This window comes from Nyctibius grandis, chromosome 6, assembly GCF_013368605.1.
Source record: "Nyctibius grandis isolate bNycGra1 chromosome 6, bNycGra1.pri, whole genome shotgun sequence".
Classification (NCBI taxonomy): Eukaryota; Metazoa; Chordata; class Aves; order Nyctibiiformes; family Nyctibiidae; genus Nyctibius; species Nyctibius grandis.
This window is the reverse complement of record NC_090663.1, coordinates 1526744-1550409: the sequence shown is the minus strand read 5'-3', so window position 1 is coordinate 1550409 and position 23666 is coordinate 1526744. Positions and strand designations below refer to the sequence as shown.

The 23666-nt window shown below is 46.9% G+C and overlaps 1 protein-coding gene across 1 annotated transcript in view; it reads left to right on the top strand.

Annotated features, from left to right (window-relative positions):
- The window catches only part of SFXN5 (sideroflexin 5), a 114254-nt gene that overhangs the window by 74465 nt on the left and 16123 nt on the right, over positions 1-23666 (top strand). Inside the window, 3 exon segments of the mRNA XM_068402913.1 lie at positions 1944-2059; positions 4426-4511; positions 15438-15555. Of these exon segments, the coding sequence (XP_068259014.1) occupies positions 1944-2059; positions 4426-4511; positions 15438-15555 (320 nt within the window).

Below are 23666 nucleotides of genomic sequence, written 5' to 3'. Positions count from 1 at the left end.
GGCTAAACTTGCTTTAAATGAGATGCCTGTTGTCTTTTTTATCTTGGATTAGGGAGCTGAAGGGTTGGTAACACAGATATTTTGATAGATGGGAAGAGTGGTCCGGTAGCTTGAATATTAAAGAGAGAGACAGAGTGTGCGTGTGTGTATGTTCCTCTTATTCTCGAGTGTAAGGAGCATTTGTCACCACAAATCATCCTTGATTGCAGAGAGCTGCATTCGTATAGGGCTCACCCACCCACCACCCTCAAAAAATTAGACATTTGTTAAATGACATGAATTGAGATTAATTAGCGAATATTAACCCATCAAGCAGTACAGAAACACATTTTTGGAAGCGGTGGTGCTTGCAGCAACAGTAGGTTTGTGTTAGTTCTGGTTGGAAAGTTTGCAACAAAATGTTGGGGGGGGCTGTGCTGGAGAATGGCAGTTTATCAAAACCCAAACTTTTGTAGGAATTAGCAGCTTTTCTTTGGAAAAATTTACGAAGTGCCTGGGACCTGGAGAGGAGCTGCATCTGGGAAGGATGTTCCTCAACCCCAACTCTAACACGTTACTCAAGGAGCAGAATTTGGGGTCACCTCGAGAACGTGACAAAACACAGGCTGGGCAAGGAGGCGGGTGTCAGAAAGGGTCCCAGACCTGCTCCCACCTCTGCTGTGAATGCAGGGCTGACACCTGGGAAATGTCAACTGGGAAGCAGAGCCATCCAAAGCGCTGCTGGTTTGTGTCATAGTTCAGAAGATTGTCGTTAAAGCAAAGAAACAGGTCTCTAACTCTAGAAAATAAGCCCTCAGAGCCGTTTTCCCCCTAAAACATGTGAAATAAGGGCAAATAGTCAGCAGAAGCCTCACTAATGGGTTACATGTCCATGGAAGCAACCCAACCTTGTCTTATTTGATAAAAAAAAAATCCGTCCTCTTAAGGGGTCAAATCTAAGCTGTCCTTTATAGCTCAGTGAAACCCCTTGCAGTGTGTTTCCATCACACCTGCTAAAATCTGTTATTTAAGAAGAGTTTGTCTTAGGACTTTGTCTTGGCTTAGGAAGGGGAGTTAAGACCAGCTCTGGGCTCTGGAGCAAGTCCAGAGGAGGGCGACCAAGCTGGTGAAGGGTCTGGAGGGTCTGACCTATGAGGAACGGCTGAGGGAGCTGGGGGTGTTTAGCCTGTAGAAGAGAAGGCTCAGAGGTGACCTTATTGCAGTCTACAACTACCTGAAGGGAGGTTGTAGTGAAGTGGGAGTCGACCTCTTCTCCCAGGCAACTAGTGATAGGACAAGAGGACACAGCCTCAAGCTTGGCCAGGGGAGGTTCAGGTCGGACATTAGGAAGAATTTCTTCTCAGGAAGGGTCATTAGCCATTGGAAGGGGCTGCCCAGGGAGGTGGTGGAGTCACCATCTCTGGAGGGGTTTAAGAAAAGACTGGACATGGCACTTGATGCCATGGTCTAGTTGCCATGGTGGTGTCAGGGCAATGGTTGGACTCGATGATCCCAGAGGTCTCTTCCAACCTGATTGATTCTGTGATTCTGTGTGATTCTGTGATTCTGTACCATCAGAAGAGGGAGCTGTCAATCAGTTGGGTGACCAGGACCAACTGGCAGCCCAGTGCAAGGACCTGTTTGGACTTAGTAGATCAAAATGTCAGGTGAAGGATCACTGTGGAGGGTGGGAGCATGTGCAAACACCAACGTCTGGAAATGCTGGTCTGTCTTTGAATCAACATGGTTCAGATCCCTCGCAAGTAAAAGAAAATGGTCTTGGTTATTATTCTCCTCTTAAGAATCACAGCTTTGTCTTGGGATAAGAGTGGCTCCTTGACTTGCAGAAACTTCTTGGCAGATTGATGGAAGCAAAGCTGCAGGGCTGTCACGGCGAGCAGACGCCTGCCATTTGGTATTGACCGGGGCTGCCTTGCTAATCATCGTGCTTTTCTCATCCTCAGCTAGTGCCAATATCTGCAACGTTGTCCTGATGAGGCACACGGAGCTGGAAGAAGGAATTGATGTTTTGGACAATAACGGAAACATCGTCGGGTCTTCCAGAATCGCTGCAAAACACGTATGTACCTGTGATGTTCCTGGCGAACGCTCGGGTGAGCTTGTACGCAACTGGCCTTCGGGCTCGATGAGTCTCACAGCTGTAGGAATCAACGGTTTGAAAGATCTAGAAATAGATAAGCTGTACCCGGGAAAAATGAAGCAGTATCTTTGCTTCGTATTCAACATGAGCAGCTTACAAGTTTCCACAAAGAAATCCTAAGGCTGTGAATGTATCGGAGTAGTACAGGATCTTCCCGATGTCAGTCTCAGCCTCTGCTCTGGAGACAGGCTGAGAGAGCTGGGGCTGTTCAGCCTGGAGAAGAGAAGGCTCCAGGGAGACCTTCTAGCACCTTCCAGTACCTGAAGGGGCTACAGGAAAGCTGGAGAGGGGCTTTTGACAAGGGCATGGAGTGACAGGATGAGGTTGAATGGTTTTAAATGGAAAGAGGGGAGATTGAGATGAGATATTAGGAAGAAATTCTTTGCTGTGAGGGTGGTGAGACCCTGGCCCAGGTTGCCCAGAGAAGCTGTGGCTGCCCCCTCCCTGGCAGTGTTCAAGGGCAGGTTGGATGGGGCTTGGAGCAACCTGGTCTAGTGGAAGGTGTCCCTGCCTGTGGCAGGGGGTTGGGACTAGATGATCTTTAGGTCCCTTCCAACCCAAACAATTCTGTGGTTCTATGATATGATTCTATGAACTTACACCTTTTTCTAAATGAGTAAAACTTCATTTTCGAGCTGAGTAGCTTTTTAACCCTTGCCGTGTCAAAACTGCATTAACTGTTGCCAACCAAAGCTTTGTGAGGGTAGCCAGATGTTTTCATCCTCGTCCTAACACCTGGTTTGTTTTCCCCTGTAACCTTCTACCCTCTGCCTGCCATTATTCCCTTTTGTTCCCTTCTTTACACAGTTTTGTCTTCTGAGCATCATCGGATTGTCTGAGGCATGTTGTTTCCAAGTGGGCTTTCATCTGAAATGTAAAGCATGTACCCAAGCGCACGCCCAGGCAGAGGAGTTAATAATATAATGCTTGGCATTTCTCTCACTCCTTCTGTCCAAGGCTCTTAAGGCACTTCACAGACAGCAATTAATGTACAGATTTACAGTCCTCGGCAAGAAATGGGAGATCTCTAATATCTCTCCATATTGTTGTTTAACAGGGAGATTAAAACAGTCTGTTGAAGGTTTCGGAGATACTTATTTGAGCCAGTTTTCCTCACTTACATTAACTGGCTTCAGGACCCAGCTTTCCCTCTCCATCCTAATGGTCGAGGGGAAAACAGACAACAGAGAAAATAAATGTTAAAATGAAGGTGCTGTAAGTGTGATTTAGGTGGAGTTTAAACACCAGATTTGGGACTTTGAGAACTTCTGCTCAGCTACCACCTATTCCCAGTGCCTCTTCCTGAATAGCTTAGTTCTGGGTTTTATTGTAGAAAATTTGGCAGATCCTTAGTGTAACACATCTGCACCTCTCTGAGACCTTCTTCTCCCTTTTGGGAGGATCAAGTACTCCCAAGCCTGGCCATATGCATAAGTTTCAGCATTTCCATCCAAAATCTATAGTCTCCTGTGCCTATGTTTGCCAAAGACCCATGCGTGGTCACAGTGCTTGGGGCATGCCCGGTGGGTGCTGGCAAAGGTGGTTGGAAGAGGTCAATGAAGACACAGGGGTGGTTATACACCTTGCTAGAGCACCCATGAACTTCTCTAGGTCTCATCTCGGGGGATTTATACGTATCATGCTACCAAGCTGTTCTGTTTGCTGCTTCCCAGTGAATCTTGCCAAGGAGAAAGCACCAGGGGAGGGGACAGCCGTAGCTCCACAGTTGGGTGTCTTCCTGGGAGAGGAGAATCCTGTGTGTTAATGATGCTCTGCAAAAAACCACCAGTGATTAAAAAGCAGAAACAAGTCTTGGAGCAGGCAATAAGGCGCTGCATTCCCCCAGCACGTAATTGAAATTGAAACTCAGTTAAGGGAGGAAGGGGTGAAGCTGCTGCTCAGCCCATACTGAGATATTTCACCTTACAGCATCTTCCAGGCAAGTGTTTGGCCTCTCTTTCTTCCCCCAGGCAGCACTATCATATTTGCGTAGGAATATGACAAGATGTTGGAGCACTTTTGGTCACATAAAGTGAAATCAGGGAAGCTATTAGGTGTCTCTGTTTCTTCCACTGGATTTGTGACCAAGAATGGGCTCCAGCCAATCGTTTGTAGCAACAGAGTGAAAATTGGTTGTATGCAAATAGCTGATAGCAAAGTTGAAAGTGTGTGTTGATACATCCAACCAGCCAAGCCATTTCTGTGCCCACGCATTGATTGCTCAGCGCAGGTACATCCCGAGATTTGTTTTAAATATCTTGGGTTTGTTTGTTTTTCCTTTTCAGGCACTGCTAGAAACAGCCCTGACTAGAGTGGTCCTGCCAATGCCTATACTGGTTCTACCTCCGATTATTATGTCCCTACTGGAAAAGTAAGTGTTGGGTAATACGAAGCGGGGGCTTTTCAAAGGGAAGGGAGAAGCCTCAAGCTTGGCCAGGGGAGGTTCAGGTTGGACATTAGGAAGCATTTCTTCTCAGCAAGGGTCATTAGGCATTGGAAGGGGCTGCCCAGGGAGGTGGTGGAGTCACCATCTCTGGAGGTGTTTAAGAAAAGCCTGGACATGGCACTTAGTGCCATGGTCTAGTTGAGATGGTGGTGTCAGGGCAATGGTTGGACTCGATGATCCCAGAGGGCTCTTCCAACCTCATTGATTCTGTGATTCTGTGATTCTGAGAAAAGAATCACAAAGTTATTCATTGATATTTCTTAGCATTGGTCCATCAAAGGCTTTTTTTTGCTTATTAAAATGTTCATGTTCCATAATTTCTGACCATTGTTGTAAGCTGTTAAAGTGTTATATATCGTGTGTGGTTATATATTCATATGGTTATTTAAAATAATTTTTTGAGAGCCCAGCAGTTTGAATAACCCTATTCTATAGGTTGATGTGAGCCAAAACTCTCTGGTTTCAGTGAAAAATTGTCCCTAAGTTTTCAGTTCTCCATTTAGCAAACGTTAGAGCTGCCACATGGGGTCAGACTAAAGGTCTTGGCTTGTGTTCAACCAGCAATTGGGACCGTAGGGACTTGCTGACCCCATCCAGACCACCCTGGCCACTGCTGTACTTGCTTATGCCCTGTTTGAATCATAGAATCATAGAATGGTTTGGGTTGGAAGGGACCTTAAAGATCATCTAGTTCCAACCCCCTTGCCACAGGCAGGGACACCTTTTCTCTAGACCAGGTTGCTCAATGCCTCATCCAACCTGGCCTCAAGTGGGTTTGAACTCACTTGTTCTTTCTTTCAATAACGCCCCATGGCTTGGACTTCCCCAGAAGAATACACGCTTCACATCTTCTGCGGAAATTTGCTTTCCATCACTGTTTAAGCCAGAATCTCTCCTGGCAGATGTCTCCGTGGAGCATCAGTGCTAGGAGAGTTGGCAGAAAAGGGCAGGGTTATTATTTCATGTCCAATTATCTCCTAGCAGAGTTCTTAATAACAAAAAAAAAAAACCCAACCTGCCCTGTCTGTTGGCTGTTCTCCCACCTGGCTTTCCAACACCTCTACTTTTCTTCTGCCCAGAGATCTGTTGGGAGCTGTTGGGTGCCAATGGCTCCTTAGGACACCCATCAGCGGCTCATTAGGTGTGAATGATCTGTGGGGTGGGGATCACCTTGCCAACCTCTGGGGACTGATTAGTGCATTGAAAGATGGGGGTGCTAAAGGGCTTTGCTACCTTTGTCCAGACAGCCAAGCTGGAAGCACTCTTTAAACAAATCTGTTGATAATGGCTGCTCTAAAGCACTCCACTGACAAAGTAAATAGCAATTAGTGTGATTAGGGATTGACCCATAGCTTTGGTTAGCCTTGTTTACCCTTGTAGAAACACCCCTGGGCAATTTTCTCTCCTTAAGGGAAGGGTCGGGGCTGCTTCTGTAAATTTGGAGCCTGATTTTTAACATCCAAATTTTAAAATATAGATATAGTCTGGTACCCCTCTAGCACCTAGAGCCTCTCACCAAGATCAGTTCCTCCCATGGCCTGGGTGTGGGGAGAAACAGGGCAACAAACTGTTTTGGAAACTGTAAAGTAAGTTCTTTCAGGCCTTTTCGCCCAAAATACACTGTTTTCCTCTCTTTTTCAAAGGGACTGTGATGGTTCCCTGCGGCAGGGCACAGCCTTGGTAACACTTTCTGCAAGCCACTGTTTGGAGACGGCTGCTGGAGACACACAAGGAGTAGATTCCAGTCCCCCTAATTTTGTGCAAACCTTTTGATTTTTCACTTCATGCTCCTCCTTGACCAAAGCTCTGCAGCCTCTTTCCTGCTCCAAGACCCTGTGTCACCCACACGGTCCCCCCCAGCCCATGATCTACCCACAGGATCTGCTGGGGAGGTGCTCAGGAGTGACCATGCCTTACCCTGGAGTACCTTACCCTGGAGTACCTTACCCTGGAGTACCTTACTCTGGAGTACCTTACACAGGGCTTGCTCAAAGTCGTGTGTAAGAACAGGGATTGTCACTTATCTTTGTACCCCAGGATCTTGGCAGCTTCCTTACTTCAAGTTCAGCCACCTGATTCTAGCCTTTATAATCCCATCAAAGCTGCTTTGCTGTTGTCAGTCTAGAGGACTTCTGTTTTCATCTGTCCACATGCCAGACACTCCAGAAATGCCACCAGTTTGTGATGTTCTTACTACAGAGCTCTTTCTTTTCACCCTTCTGTCTCACTGAGGCTTTGCACCGAAGTGGCTGTGTGTGTTACTGCTGGCTTACACAGGCACTGGTTCTGGTCTGACCATACATTGGTGATTAGCTCATGCAAGAAAGGTCACCCCAAACTATTTTATTGCTGTAATTCAGAGGATCTTTGCTATTCTGGTTATCAACATGAAGAGACAAAAATCTTTATGTGTAAAAATTCAAAGTTTGTAGGAACCTGGTCTCTCAATTATTGTCTCCGACAGGAAACAATGAGGACCATCGTGGGCCTTGCTAAGCTTAAATAAAACTAATAGTAAAATTTGCTTCATACTTGGGGGCATCATAACTTCTTGTATTGATATGAGTTTTACTAAATGCACGTGTACTCTGTGCAAGATTTATCGAAACTAATTTTACCTGTCAAGCAAATGTGGACGTACAGGAGATATTGCCTTCAAAAAGTCGCCATATTGACCAACAGAAAGACTTAATTCAGGTTAGAGAGAGAATACTTTCCTTCCCACCACCCCCAAATGAAACTCTGTAGATGTAAAAATACCTGGGCACTGCTTTTGCCTGCCTAAATTCTCCTTAGAGCTTTGTGCCTACCATTTCATTTTCCATCAAATAGCCTTGGATTCCTGGAAGCCTGTGAGTGAGGAACAGCAGGGATAGGGAGTGGGGTGCGGTTTGGCCACGCAGCTAGAGGTGGTGGTATGTAGGACATGGAAGTGTCCACCTGAGGTGGAGAGCATCCCCTTCCATAGCCGAGGGATTCGCAGTCCAGGTGTCAACTCACAGATCTTTTAAAGTGATTACTGAAGGACACAGGCAGAGTGGGAGTTGTCCTCTTCTCCCAGGCAACTAGCGATAGGACAAGAGGACACAGCCTCAAGCTTCGCCAGGGGAGGTTCAGGTTGGCCATTAGGAAGCATTTCTTCTCAGCAAGGGTCATTAGCCATTGGAAGGGGCTGCCCAGGGAGGTGGTGGAGTCACCATGTCTGGAGGTGTTTAAGAAAAGACTGGACATGGCACTTAGTGCCATGGTCTAGTTGCCATGGTGATGTCAGGGCAATGGTTGGACTCGATGATCCCAGAGGGCTCTTCCAACCTGATTGATTCTGTGATTCTGTGAAACCCTATTTTGGAAAAAAACTTGGAGCATTTGGTGGAAAGATTAACTTTTTTAATTTAGTAGAATTTTAGTCTGACTAGGGCGTTTTTAATGGGAGTCATATCAAGGCATGCATTATCAATTTATTTATAGAAATCCTTACAGTGTCTATAAATGAGAAAGAAGAGAGTGACAGCTTATTATTTGGAGGCTGGAGATCTGGAATCAGAAGTCACAGTCTGGATCCTCTCCTGAGCCATTTGCATTTGGGGTTGTGGCGAAGGAGGAGAGCGCTTCTCCTGCCTTGCATTGAAGTCCGGGTGGAAGTGGGCGACAGTGCTGTGCTTGGGTGGGAGTTGCACGATCCCAGGAGCAAGCTGCGTGCTCCCAGCAGTGGTTTTTGGATTCGTAGAAAACCCGCTCCCTCGTTCTCGTCTCGGTACTTGAAAAGTTTATTTTAAGTGGCCAGTTCCTGGTCGTCGTCTTTCCACTTGGATCCAGGTCTTTCCTCTCTCTCAGCCATCTCTCCATCTGCATGTTTTAACTCCCCCAGCTGCCTCTCTCGTCTCTTGTGCCATTTTTTTCAGCTCTCTTGGCTTCTCTCGTCTCTTTGCCTGCTGTGTATTTTAACTCCCAGGGCCGCCTTCTCTGCTCTCCAAGCGATTCAATGTTACCTCCCACTGCTGAGCTCCGCAGCGCGCCATTCTTTCCCCATGTTTCATGCATTTCCTGCTGCTTGGACGCTCTGTTGAAGCAGCTAACGTATAGAATCGATGTTTATTTTGAGACTACATATGCCACGCGGGGAACACGGTGTCAGTTATTTTGTGCAGATGTATTCTCATTTAAGTTTTATAAATAATATCTGTGTTGGCAACTTTAATACGGAAAAATATCGTCTTGAATGAAGACAACTCATCTATGGGATGTAGCTGACTTCGGAGCAGACAATGGAAACTTCATTAGTACTTCCGTGTCACAGATGTGTGGGGACAACTACATCCACTGCGTTAAGTTGGACTTCTCATCCCTCAGACATTTCCCTTGATTCAGATGCTTCTGCAAATCCTTTTGTCTGGTAGTTATGATGGCATTTGGGAAATGGTGCAGGTTTCTCCCAGCCATCATCCAAGACTTCTCCAGTAGTCTTTGTCCAGCTTCCGACTTCTTGCAGAGCCGAAGGCCATCACACAGCTGGTCTATGTGTAGAGCGTCCAGGTCTGTGTCTAAGTGCAACCACAGGTTCCCCTGTAGGCTGAGCTCTGTGGTGGGAGAGCCCAAATCCAGTGGTACTTGGTTCATGTGGTCTGGACAAGTGGTGGAGAAGCAGACCACAGCTCAGTCCACCAGCAATGTGTGCTGTGGATACTTTGAGCTAATAGCTGGCAGTGGAGATTGAAGAATGGAAGAACATAAGCTCATCTCATCTCCTTATCCTAAAGCCTTTTCTCTGCCTCACAGTACAAGCAACCTCAGAGGATCTGAAGCGCAGCAGAAGGTCTGAGGATGGGCTCCAGGAGCTCTTGTATGTCAGGCTAGACAAGAGGAGGCCTTAGAGCTGACTGTGCAGTGTTTGAGGAGGAGAGATAAAGCTGGAACTGTTGGCAATGGGCAAGAGCTGAGAGAGAAACGGGAAGCAGGATAGTTGTGTCCATGAAAGAGGAGCGTTCCTACTCTTTCTTCATCTCCACACCATCCTGATCTTGTGGCAGAGCTGCCTGAGCATCTCAGCATCCTCACGCAGCAGTTATCAGCACTGTTTTCCTGTAAAGCTCATAAAATTAGAACGCTCCCAAGCTGGATCAACATTACAGAGCTGCTCTGTCTTAGCTAAGTCAGTCTAACCATGAAAAATGGATTCTCTTGATGGATAGCCAGAGCTCAGCCCATGGTTTTGTGGTGCTGGAAGGGAGTTTTCTTCAGCTTAAACCATGTTCTTCACTGCAGAAATGTGTGTGAGGTGGGAGGCCCTCCTGGACCTCGTGTTCATGGCCTTTTGCTGGAGATATTCTCCTTCTGGCAGCGTGTGCAGAACGTTTCCTATGGGTGCTCTTCCTCTGAAGTGCAAAGTCTCTCCGTCCAGCTAAACCCTGGCTGAAGTTTGTTTAAACTAAACAGCTGCCAGCAGTGACACCTTAAACTGCTGTGGCTGTTTCCAGAGTAAACAGTGAAACTGCTCCTTTAATTATGTCAATCAAGCACAAAAATCCCCCAACCTCACTCGTTTTGCATCTGCTGTGTCCTCTGGAGGGGGCACTGCGGCTATAGCCAAGAGTAAGAGAACCTCCTTGGTGAGGACAGCGGTGGCCTGGCTGGACAGGACAGCAGACAGAGCTACTGGTCGCTAGAAGAGCTCAGGGTTCCCAAAATGACCCAAAATGAGGGAGAAAAGCTCAGAAACACCCTCTGCAGACAGCAGAGAGACCTGACGAGCTCTCTGAACCAGAGCCATAGTATGGTGCTGCCTCTGGGAGGTTCTCAGCAGAACTGGGATCTGGACAACCACCCCAAAGTTTATTTGCACATCAGAGGGGTGTTGTGAACCCTGAGCTCTGAGGAGCCGGGGGTTACCCAGAGCTTCAGCCTCCAGCGCTTTCCTTGCCCCGCCGGCGTCCTCGACGTCTTGCGATGCATGTATTAGCTTTGAACCTGTTTATACCACACGCTACAGAAACCCCACAGAATCTGTCAGCTGGGAGACGTTGGTTAACTCCTGTCATATTTAGTTTAGCATCTGACACCTCCTTCTAGACGAATACAGCTCTGGTTCACTGAACCCGATAACTCCTTTTTAGTACAGCAACTGACTTCCATATGGAATAAATTACAGCACCTCTCGAAAAACGCCAGAGGCAGCTGCCAAATTATGCAAAATTTAAACCACTAATGAACAATGTGATGAAAGTTGAATGAAGGTGTATTTACAAGATCTACAACACGCCGTCTCTGCGGAGCAGATGTACTGTCTGTACAAGTATGCGTGTGTCTGTGTATGTACCTACGTACAGGCACGCTCATGCATATGGAGACGTTCCCCTGAAGGTCTAGCTGTTCTAGGTAGAGCCACTAACAGGGAGCGCTACCTAGGATCGGTACGCCAGCAGCTCCCCAGTGTCTTGCTGCCTTTTTCATATCTGCTAGGCAAGTTTTATGAAGGCAGATTGCAGGAAGAACAGGGATTAGGGGGCTTTGAAGGGGGGTAAAGAAACAAATCTTTCAAAATAAAAGAAGAAAAAGGAGAGAGGAGGAGGGAAGTATTGCACAAATGCGTGATCTTTGCCACCCAAAGATCTTTGCCATCCAAAGAACTTTGCCATCCAAAGATCTTTGCCACCCAAAGATCTTTGCCATCCAAAGGTCTTTACCATACATCTTTGATGATCAATCAATGAATCAATCAATCAGGTTGGAAGAGACCTCTGGGCTCATCAAGTCGAACCATTGTCCTGACACCACCATGTCAACTAGACCATGGCACTAAGTGCCATGTCCAGTCTTTTCTTAAACCCCTCCAGAGATGGTGACTCCACCACCTCCCTGGGCAGCCCCTTCCAATGGCTAATGACCCTTGCTGAGAAGAAATTCTTCCTAATGTCCAACCTGAACCTCCCCTGGTGCAGCTTGAGGCTGTGTCCTCTTGTCCTATTGCCAGTTGCCTGGGAGAAGAGGCTGCTCTCTCATAAACATGGATCACTTAAACTAACGAGGCAGACCACTGGTGTCAAAAATTTGGCTTCTAAAATTGGAACAGTAAAATGTCCATATTATTGTCTTGGTTAGACTAGATGATCTCCAGATGCCCCTTCCAACCCTCACCGTCCTGTGATTCTGCGATTGTCTTCCTGCAGGTTTCCAATGTGAGACCTTCTCTTGGCGCAAACTTTTCAATCCCATGTTGTCTAATCTGAGTGCCAAGGTTTGGTTCACCTGAGCCTGGCCAGTCCTGTCCCGTGTACATGGTGACAGTCTGTAAAACTACTGTTTTTGTATGAAAATAGCTTCAAGTACTCAATTTAGTAGCGGAATTACTGGTAGGGTAAGATAATATTTGCTCTTGTGACTGTAGCAATCTGCTTCAGAAGATGCCAGTGGCAAAGTTGGGGTGTCAGAGGGCTCTAAAGGTCCAGACCTCCACTTTCCTGGTGGAACCCCTTGGCAGAGCACACAGGACAGTGATATAAGCTAATTCACTCTTCAACGAATGGATATTAATTTTATTTATTTTTAATCCGCTATAATACTCTGCAATTAATCCCTTTGGAAACGTCTAATCATTCACTTCCGATGGGGGGGCTAATGGGTGAAAAGAGGGTTTTTTGATTGCGTTTGACAGCTAATAAAATGCAGCACGCAATATTTAACTTAATACCCCTCTGAGATCTGTGTCGAGAGCAAAGATCCTAGGGACAGAAGAAAAGTGGACCTCTCGACTAATTATGAGTTGTTTGTTCTGAACCACACAAATTTTAGAATCTGAATGCCAATTAAGACATTACACTACATGTGTTAATTAGTTCCCTCTCCTTTTTAAATCAAGCCATAACTCTTCTTAATTAGGAGGTTAGCCATTGTAATTTGAACTGGCCTGAGTTTAAAGCACTCCTGGAAATCACACCTGGGGGCTGTACCGGGGATCATTTTAAATTGGTTGAGTTTTTACTTGGGTGATTACAAGGTCCCCAACAGGGCAGTAATTAAAGAGGGTGCAGCTTCCAAATTAAGGTGTCAGGGGTGGCATAAGCAGTGATGTCTTGGTTCTAAACTGTGCTCCAGGGAGGCTCGAGGGATGCTGGTCCTATGATTTTCTCAGCAAGGGCTCTCATGGATCACGACAGCTTAAGCAGGAGAATAAATCGGTTCCAGCAGTTGCCCCTCTGCGTCCCAGGGACTAGTTATCACAGCTCATTGATGGCAATTCTTGAACATTGCATTTGTTAAACAGTGCAGAGCAAGGTAACCTGCTTTCCTGACCTGGCCCAGGTTGCCCAGAGAAGCTGTGGCTGCCCCCTCCCTGGCAGTGTTCAAGGCCAGGTTGGATGGGGCTTGGAGCAACCTGGGCTGGTGGAAGGTGTCCCTGCCCGTGACAGGGGGTTTGGAACTAGATGATCTTTAAGGTCCCTTCCAACCCAAACCATTCTGTGATTCTATGACTGGGATCAAACACTTGTGGACTTCTGCAGGAGTCTTTTAGGTTAGATCATGCTTTATGCAAACAGAGTAGCTAAATATTGGAGAACAGAAGCTTGGCTTTCACAGCACAAATTGATAGGATCAACTTCGTCTCGATAGCTTATTAGTGAGGAGCTGAGATATTGGAGGAGTTAAGGCTCTGGAACTTGTTTTCCTTCTCCACTTCCCCCAAACCTTCTCAAGATGAAGACAGCTTTCAACAAGCATTGCTAGCAAAGGGCGAGGAGTCTGAATGTTCAGACGCACAGACAACGTACAGCAGGGTAACAAGTTCCCACACATCAGCTGCTCCGTTATAATTCATCAGGTGCGTGTTTGTAGCCTGCAGTAAACGTGGAGTAGACGGGAGTTGAGGTGATCTGTTATCTTGCATTGGCTGCAGGCATGGGCTGCACGGGGAGATGTGCCTGCAAAATGGGTTGTACATGTGTAGAACCAGTTCTGGGCCCCACACTTCAAGAAAGATGTTGAGGTGTTGGAGCGAGTCCAGAGGAGGGCGACCAAGCTGGTGAAGGGTCTGGAGGGTCTGACCTATGAGGAACGGCTGAGGGAGCTGGGGTTGTTTAGCCTGGAGAAGAGGAGGCTCAGAGGTGACCTTAGTGCAGTCTACAACTACCTGAAGGGAGGTTGTAGTGAAGTGGGAGTTGGCGTCTTCTCCCAGGCAACCAGCGACAGGACAAGAGGACACAGCCTCAAGCTTTGCCAGGGGAGGTTCAGGTTGGCCATTAGGAAGCATTTCTTCTCAGCAAGGGTCATTAGCCATTGGAAGGGGCTGCCCAGGGAGGTGGTGGAGTCACCATCTCTGGAGGTGTTTAAGAAAAGACTGGACATGGCACTTAGTACCACGGTCTAGTTGACGTGGTGGTGTCAGGGCAATGGTTGGACTCGATGATCCCAGAGGTCTCTTCCAACCTGGTTGATTCTGTGATTCTGTGTGCATGCCCTCATGTGGGAAGGGTTGCTTGGCTTGGGTTTGATGGGCACCTTGTGAATGGTGCACATCACTGGATTCAAAATGCTTTCTAAAACCATGGTGATGGTAACCACAGTGATGTTTAGAGGTTAGTGTAACCTGATTGGAGCTTCCTCCACCAAAAGAGAGCTCCTGTGTTGTCACCCCAGTGGAAACGCATTAACTAGCAGTTCTTCGCCCATGTTTGATGGCAGGACACTGTGAGGCATCAGCATCCTCAAGAGCAGGATAGACAGAGGAGAGATGCACGTTGGGACTAAGGCCATTAGCTGGTGACGCAGCAGGGAATCTGCTGACTAATATCCACTGAATACTCAAACAAAATTCACTATCAAGGTGGTGGTTTATACTCCCAGTTGTTTCAGACTGGTAGAAAAAAGTTGAATGACAGGTGTCGTTTTGGTGTAAATAGCTCCAGAACAAACCCCCAGGAATTACATTTTTCCCCTTAACATTTGTAAACTGTCTGAGGTCCTGTATCCTGGAATATATTTAACATGCCACCTTCTACCAGCTAAACGTTGTCCCTGTCATTCGGTGTTAATTGCATCAGAAGGGTCACTTAATGGGTCAGCATCAGAACCTGACCTTGCAGGTATCTTAAGGTGTTTGCTGTTAATAAGTCTTGAACTCATAAATATCCCCTGGGGACAGCAAGTGTGAAAACATCCTTATCACCCACTCTGCAGATGTTTGATTTTTAACAGATTAAAGTATTGTCAAGTTTACTACTTTATTACACCATTAACAAAGTCAGTACCACTGCGTGGTAGGGCTGACAGATCTCACAATATCTCACAAGAACCAAATTTCCTTCTCCTCATGCAACGTATTCTCCAAAGTCTTAATGCAGGTGACACCTGCATGTGGCCAGATCACCTCGTGTGCCGTTTACTCCAGTGTGAGGTGGTTTGAAATGGCAGAAGCGTGTGAGGTGATCCTGTTTTAATTTAAGTGAGCACTTAGGTTGCCACGGGCTGTGTAACCTCAGCAAATAAAAAATCACAGGTGCAGGATTTAGGGTCATTAGCCATTGGAAGGGGCTGCCCAGGGAGGTGGTGGAGTCACCATCTCTGGGTGTGTTCAAGAAAAGACTGGACATGGCACTTAGTGCCATGGTCTAGTTGCCATGGTGGTGTCAGGGCAATGGTTGGACTCGATGATCCCAAAGGGCTCTTCCAACCTGATTGATTCTGTGATTCTGTGACTTGGGTTCTTTTGTGGGTAAGCTTGTTGATGACCTACTAAGAAGGAACCTAGATCAGTTAGGGAGAGGGAGACCAGTGGGTCTGGGTGAACACCAGTGTCCACTTTGATGATGGCATACACTCACCTGGTCTATGAAGTGGTCTAACGAAGCCTTTACTTTCCAGAACATCGCTCCTGAGGTCTCGTCCCCGGATGATTCTCCCAGTCCAAAGCCTTGTGTGCCTCGCTGCCTTTGGCCTGGCCCTCCCCTTGGCCATCAGTCTCTTCCCGCAGATGTCTGAGGTCAGTACATGTCTGGTCACTGTAGTGGGGTATCTCCAAGGGGCTTACCAATGCCATTGCTTGTTTTGCCTTCCTGGATAATGGTTTCGTTCCTACGGGGCCTCCTCCATTTTTGGATGAAACCTGTTGCTGTTGTCATCACTTGAACAAGTGCAGGTTCACTGGGCAGGTGATGGTTGTTAGTCCCTCCTGTTAGCACATGCTGGCATGGCACAGATTAACATCACCTGGCTTTTCCACACTTCTAATCAGTGTTTGAATCATGTGGTGGGATGTACCTTCCAAGTGAACAGAGGAAGAACTGAACAGAGGCACCTTTGTTCCACCCGGCAAACACACCTTTTCCAGGCAAGGGATGGCCATGTGCGATCCTCCTGCGTTCCATTGCATTAGTTGGCCTCCCACAGGGGTGGTCTGCTCCAGGCCTTTCCTGCATGGAGGACGTTCAGGCTGTAAAGTAATCAAACACCAGGGATGAAGGGGACAACCAGGTTGGAATAAGGTGGGGTTTTTTTAATGTGTGAGGATAATGTTCTGCCTGCTTGATCGCCAGTCAGAGGAGTGTCTCAGCTAGCATGGAGGGTGTCTGGTCCCTCTTTAGCGATACCCAGGTCAGGTCTGGTCAGATCACAAGTCAAGGGATTTTGGTGTTTCTGACTGATGACTTCTACTCTGAGACTCCAGCTGTATTCGTCCTATCTTGTCTGAGGACATGAGCTAGGTCAGAGCTGAGCTGCACCAAGGAGAACATGGTTCAGCTCACCCTTTCCCATGACATGGCGTTTCCTTGGTGTTAACATAGTGAAAACAAGTCTTTGCCCGTGACGCAAAGAGCCTGGGATACGCATTTGATGGGGATGTACTTTCCCAGTGCTTCTTTGAGGGTTTCTGCTTCTGCATCTTCTGGCCTGGCTCTGGGAAGACACAGCCTCGGGGTGAACAGAGGAAAACTAGCCAAGAAAACAGGCAGAATGACTAATGAAATCACTCGTACCTAAGTCAGTTGAACAAATCGCTAGGGTGTGTTTTTTTGTAAGTCATTAATTTTGACCATTCCGTGTTTGGAGCTTAGAGTTTTGCAGATTGTAAATTTGTACATTTACACAGAGGGTCACTAAAGTGGTAAAACCTCCACCAAACAGAGCAAAGGACTTGGCTGAAGTTCGTTTTGTGACAACTAGAACAGTTGATCAGAAGTTAGTATCACAGTCTCTAGTGGTTAATTCATTTTTTTCAGTCTGGATGGTTTTATTCCCAACCTCTAGCCAGGGAATCTTGTTGTACACTTGTCTGCTAGACTGAAAAACGTGTTACAAAATTTCCGTTGTCCTTCTAGCTGTTTACAGCCTGAGATAAAACTGTCCCTTAATCTTCTCTTTAAGAAACTGAATAGATCTCAATCTTGGAGTCTCTTGCTAAAAGACGTGTTTTCTGAAGCTTTAATGATTCATATGGCTCTTCCTTAAACTTTTTCTAATTAGTCAACATCCTTTTTGGAGCGCTTCCATAAGAACCAGACACAGTATTCCAGTAAGAAGTTGCACAAGTACCCGTTGCAGGAGGAATGTGATTTGCCTGCTTCTACTTGAATTTGTACATCCACAGAGCACGTTAGTCATTTTGGCATGAGCTCAACCTTAGTTCCCTGTCCATCAGTCTTTTGCTGTGATCCCAAGTTCTGCTCAGAGGTTTTAGTTAGGAAAGACTGAGGAGTGTTTCCAGGTCTCGCCCCTGTTCAAGGTACATGCCCAAGAGTATGTCCAAAGTTCCTCTTGGAAGGAGGCTTGGACATAGAGCATCCCTTATGCTCCTGTTTCCAGGGAAAGGAGCTTCACCCACCAGAAGGTAGCCGTGGCCTTTCCTGAGATGTCTCCTTTCAAAATAATCAGCAAGACCACAGGAGGTACCAGCAACCTCATTTACCCCAAAGGTGACATTGCCACCGTCCCCCCCCAAAATGGTGCCCCATGCCATAGGTACACACTCTTTTTGTGCCCAGAGGCAATTTTGTATTTCAAAGAATCGCAGAATGGTTTGGGTTGGAAGGGACCTTAAAGACCATCTAGTTCCAACCCCCCTGCCACAGGCAGGGACACCTTCCACTAGACCAGGTTGCTCCCAGCCCCATCCAACCTGGCCTTGAACACTGCCAGGGAGGGGGCAGCCACAGCTTCTCTGGCAACCTGGGCCAGGGTCTCACCACCCTCACAGCAAAGAATTTCTTCCCAATATCTCATCTCAATCTCCCCTCTTTCAGTTTAAAACCATTCTCCCTTGTCCTATCACTCCACGCCCTTGTAAAAAGCCCCTCTCCAGCTTTCCTGTAGCCCCTTCAGGTACTGGAAGGTGCTAGAAGGTGTCCCCGGAGCCTTCTCTTCTCCAGGCTGAACAGCCCCAACTCTCTCAGCCTGTCTCCACAGCAGAGGTGCTCCAGCCCTCTGAGCATCTTCGTGGCCTCCTCTGGACTCGCTCCAACAGCTCCGTGTCCTTCTGATGTTGGGGGCCCCAGAGCTGGACGCAGCACTGCAGGGGGGGTCTCACAAGGGCAGAGCAGAGGGGCAGAATCCCCTCCCTTGACCATATGGTATTTGACCATCGTATGATGCACGTTGACTTCTTTTCCACAGATCACCCTGTGATCCAGAGGTCTCTGTATCAGTGACCTGGGCTCTTAATCACTTACCACCTTCCCAGACTTGGTGTCATCTCAAGCCTTAAGCAACAGTCATTGGGTATTTTCTCCCTTCTCACTGACAATGTACATGTTTAATAGCGTTGGCCAAACCAAATCATTCTTTCAACATAGACAGGAAACTCACCCTACAATTCTGTTTTGAACTTCAGCATTTTGAACATTTCCAGGATTCTCTGTAGGCATTGCTCAGCGTGGGCTTCTCGGAAACAGCAAGTGCCTACTGAGGTCAGTGGGAACTAAAGTTTTGGTATCAGAATCTGAGGCATTCACAGTTAAACCCTTTGGGCTCTACAAAAATAATTATTCATTACTTTAGTGTCTTTATCTAAAAACAAAGCTCACAAGGTCTTTTTGCCTTTTGTATTTTAGCTTTGTGGGTGAGAGATAATTTATAATATGTAGTATCTGATATTACAGCATGAAAAATTGTGTTGATGCTAACAGCTGAATGAGTTCTAGCCTACAAGGAAAATTAAGGTCTGGCTTCCTTCAAAGGATATTCAAATCGCAGGCAATACTGAAACCATACAGCATCACTTGAAAATGACCTTCTGAAAGCAGATGAAGTGTTATCTGCAGTGTAAACATGAATCAGCGCTGATTAGGAGATCAAACAGAGTGACGTGCTCTCTGCCCACGCTTCATGTCAATGAAAAGAAACCATTCCAGCTGGTGGTATAGCTCATTAGCTACTGGGATCTCGGCTCTGCTCGACTGGAGTTAGCTCCACGCGCACAGCTGGACCTCACATCTGTTGACACAAAGGAAGCAGATTCTTCACAGCAGCCTGGTGTGATCAGTCTCCCAGTTATGTTTGCATTCGTTATAAATGTGGGTGAGTGTGTGTGTAAAGGGCGTTCCTCCCAGTCACAGAATCAACCAGGTTGGAAGAGCCCTCTGGGATCATCGAGTCCAACCATTGCCCTGACACCACCATGGCAACTAGACCATGGCACTAAGTGCCATGTCCAGTCTTTTCTTAAACCTCTCCAGAGATGGTGACTCCACCACCTCCCTGGGCAGCCCCTTCCAATGGCTAATGACCCTTGCTGAGAAGAAATGCTTCCTAATGTCCAACCTGACCCTCCCCTGGCCAAGCTTGAGGCTGTGTCCTCTTGTCCTATCGCTGGTTGCCTGGGAGAAGAGGCCGACTCCCACTCCACTACAACCTCCCTTCAGGTAGTTGTAGACTGCACTAAGGTCACCTCTGAGCCTCCTCTTCTCCAGGCTAAACACCCCCAGCTCCCTCAGCCGTTCCTCGTGGGTCATTCTGTGAAATCTCATTGGTGGTGACTGTGGGGATGCTCAAGTGAGCAGAGCAAGTGGTTCATCTGCAACAATCTCTCCAGAGCCATTTCTTCACAATCTTGGGTAGGGAAATCTGAGTTTCCTTGTGATGAGCATCTCAGAACGTGTGACTTCTTAGTCACTCATCACTGCTCCATGAACTCGTCAGGTAACTAAGTTAATAGCCTTTGAGTGTTTGAACAGTGACCTCTCTCTGTATGTGTGTGCATGTGTGTATTTGCTTTTTCTCCTAAGAGCAGTAGGTGAAGCAGCTATGAACATAACATGGCTGAGATGATGCTGTTGTAATGAGCTCTACCCAGGGAGTAAATTATTAACAACAAGATGTCATAGGCGTGTTCTGTTCCAAAAATATGATTATGGTCTGAGCAGCAACCCTTTCAGGAATTGTAAATGAGACAAATTCTGCCCTTAATCACACATTCACAGTCCTTTTTCTTTAGTCAGAGAGCAAACACAGAAGCTGATGTGTTATTAAGCACTTGTTTTAGCATGGGAGCTTCACTGGCCGCCTTTGATCCACTCTTCTAAAGGGGTTCAAACTTACAATTAGTTTCCAAGCAGAATTGAAGCCTTGCAGCAGATGTAATAAATGTGCTAGATAAATGCAGCTACCTTATCCCATGAGCTGTAGCTGCTTCAGTGTTATACCTGTTTCAGAATAACGTAAGAGAAATCAGAATTCAGCTCTGGTTGGGTACAGAAACACCAATATGAGATAAATGAAAATTCTGGAACTGAACAGCCTTCATGTGCTGGGAAGGGTAATGCATCCAGATCTTCTCTTGGGTTGGTATTTAGCCGAGCTAAGCCCTTATACCTTCCTTGATTTTGTACAAATGGAATCCACTTTGATGTCTGCAGCGGTGCTGCAGGATTACAACTTGTTTCTAGATGTTAGTTTTGAAGATCGTAGAATCATAGAATGGTTTCAGTTGGAAGGGACCTTAAAGATCGTCACCTTATAAAAATAAAACCCTAGTGTGAGCGTAGACATGGGCCCTTGTGACTAAGCGTGCTTAAGATGCTGAGAAATACACTTTTCATCCCAATATAGTGTTAAATCCGGTACCTAAATGCATCAATACGCGTTAAGTAATTCACTGCTGTTAAGTTGAGGAGAAACATCTAGTTAATGCATTTAGCCCACAACCTCCAACTGCCTCCCATGCCCCCCGGGGAATCTCTTCTCTAACCGCCTATCCTACAGCATCCCCACTGACAACTCCTACTCAGCTATGCACTGCCAATAGAAACAGCTGTGACAGTTCCAAACTGAAAATGGGACTTGTGCAAATGAAATTCAGTGTAGCAGCAGAAGAAATAACCATGGGGTTGCTCCACTCCTTTTCCACCCTTTGGTCCCTGCTCATCCAGATCCTTCGTTTTTCAGCATCCAAGAGGATGCTCTTGAACTTCCAGGGTGCTGCGGACCCACCGAAACTTGCCTCATCCCACACCCAAGTGTGCTGATAAAGGAGGATAAACCCAGGTGAGAAATGGAGCTGAAGCAAGAGCTGAAGGCAGAGAAACCCTTCCTCTAGCTGCAGGACACATGCCCTCACCATGGGTTAAGTTTAAAGGGCCTTGGTTGCTGGTTAGGGCAAAACAAGTCTTCCGGAATTAGGCTGGTTTCAGCTGAAAGCCTTTTCTTACAAATAATCTTCCTTTTGGATCTCCAGGACGAGGGGAATAAACAGCCTAAAATCCAAGGCTGAGCTATTGTTTTCCAATCTGTTTTAGCCTTCATCTTGTTGGCAGGCTGCTTTAGAAAAGCAAAAGGTTAATGAGCCAACGTGCAGTGGGATTATTGCAGTAAAGATGACAGTGAACCAGTAATTACTAATTAGATGCAGTTTAACAGGAGGAACAAGTGAAATCTCCTCTTCACCAACTGTCAATAATTAGCAGATTTGGTGAGGTTGAAATGTGTCCACAGTTAAAAGGCTGATTTTTTAATGAAATGGCACTTGACAAAAGAGCTGTATGGAGGTCACAGCCATAGCCCTCGAGACGCTTCCCTATACCATACTTAGGAGGGAAATCAGATGCAAGACGGCAGGGGGTCCCCATGAAACCATTTCTCCCTTGGGATTACATTGCACGGGGGGAGGGGAGCAGGAGGGATTCTCTGCAGTAATTTTGTCCAACTTGGATGAGAAGCAAAGGAAAGGATTTGCCAGCTGCCATGGGGAAAAAATGTTTGAGGAGTGAGAAGTTCTGTGGTATTTCTTTGCTTCTGGGTCTGAGGAATGGTTTGCTGAGAGTCCGGTAACCCGAGTGTGCTGGCCAATGTCTACCCTTGGGATGGAGGTTGGTCTTGGAAGGAACTCCTCTTAGAAAAGAAGTGCTGTGAGGTCCTTCAGTACTGGCAGGAGGCTGGAAGCTCAGTGGTGTCTCTCAAAGACTGAGAATATTCAAGCTGTGCCCTGAAGGTTTGGTTTCGTACCGACACGCAGGCGATGCTCCGTCGTTGACTTCTGAAGCGTTAAGAGGTTCACCTGAGGTTCCTCTCCTATGTACTGATCCAGTTTCTCTTCTGGCAAAGTAACTGTTGACATAGGCAAGAGTATCTTTATATTCCACATAAACTTAAAATGGAGAGGTGATCTCTCTGAGCTTCTTTAATGCCCATGAAACTTCTTACTTGAGCAGAAACCCCCATGAGTTATATGATACTGGTGTGGTTCAAGTAGGACTGGAGGGAAAACCCATGGTGTTGAGCCCTGTTCTGGCCTTCAGATGAAGGATGGTCCCTAACAGGATTTGTGTCTGATGTTCTTCTGTAAGGATGGACTTGTTCCTGTCAGAAGTTGGAGGACAAATGAGTGACTCCTTCAAGAGCACAGTCCTGTGCCTGGAAGGGTAAAGTGATGGGAGAGGAGGTGACGTTTGGGGAACAGCAGAGTGATATTGCCATGACTACACATAAAAGCTGGACATGGTTGCTCAAAACTCAAATGTAAGTTGGTAGCCCATCTTTATAAGAAATAATAGCCTAAGGAAATCATAAACTACGTCTATTCTTCTAAACCCAGCAGGGTCTGAGCACAGGCTGGGTCACTGACCCATGGTGTCCAGGCTGGTTAATTATCTGTATCCTCCCTGGATCAGTTTTGGCTTCCCAGCTAATGCTGGAGGGTGTCGCTCCCAGGGACTGCTCCCAGTGAATAAAGCCTCCCTCTTTGGGGGAAGAGTTTGGCCATAGGGATGCAAGCTGTGCCTTACCAGTTGTCCCTGAGCCTGAGCCTGGATTCTAGTTCGTGTTGTTTCACACAGCTGTAGCCCTGCCTGTCCCATGGCAAGTATTCACCAAGTTGTGGCGCAATAATTTTAGTCTGGTACTTCTCTAGGTGAATTTGATTTGTGATTTATAGAGCTTATCTGAGCTGAGTTTTGACATGAGAGGACCACGGCCTTAATCTTGCATTACTGGAGAGTCGTGTCTTCCTGCACCATGACATGGCTATGCCTCAGCTGAGCAGTGGGAAGGCAAAGATCTCTTTAGCCTTTAAGTGTCTGAGACTGTTGCACACAAAGTACATCTGTCCTCCCGTACTTCTGATGGAGCCTACCCTTGCTGTCAGCCTGGGCATGAACCTGAAGCCTGGAGACTGAAGTATTTGTCACCAACTCTCTTTGTGATGAATCATTCCCTGCTTGAATCAAATCATAACCTTGGTCATGAATCTTCGTGAAGTCACCAGAGCAGCTCAAAGCACCGTGGGACCAGTCCCCAGTACTCAGTTCTGCTGTCTCAGTAGCTTGTGCAGAGAGATGGGACCTCAGTCACGCAGCACAACAGGATCTTCACCTGTACACAGAATCAGAATCACAGAATCAATCAGGTTGGAAGAGACCTTTGGGCTCATCGAGTCCAACCATTGCCCTGGCACCACCATGTCAACTAGACCATGGCACTAAGTGCCATGTCCAGGCTTTTCTTAAACCCCTCCAGAGATGGTGACTCCACCACCTCCCTGGGCAGCCCCTTCCAATGGCTAATGACCCTTGCTGAGAAGAAATGCTTCCTAATGTCCAACCTGAACCTCCCCTGGCAAAGCTTGAGGCTATGTCCTCCTGTCCTATCGCTAGTTGCCTGGGAGAA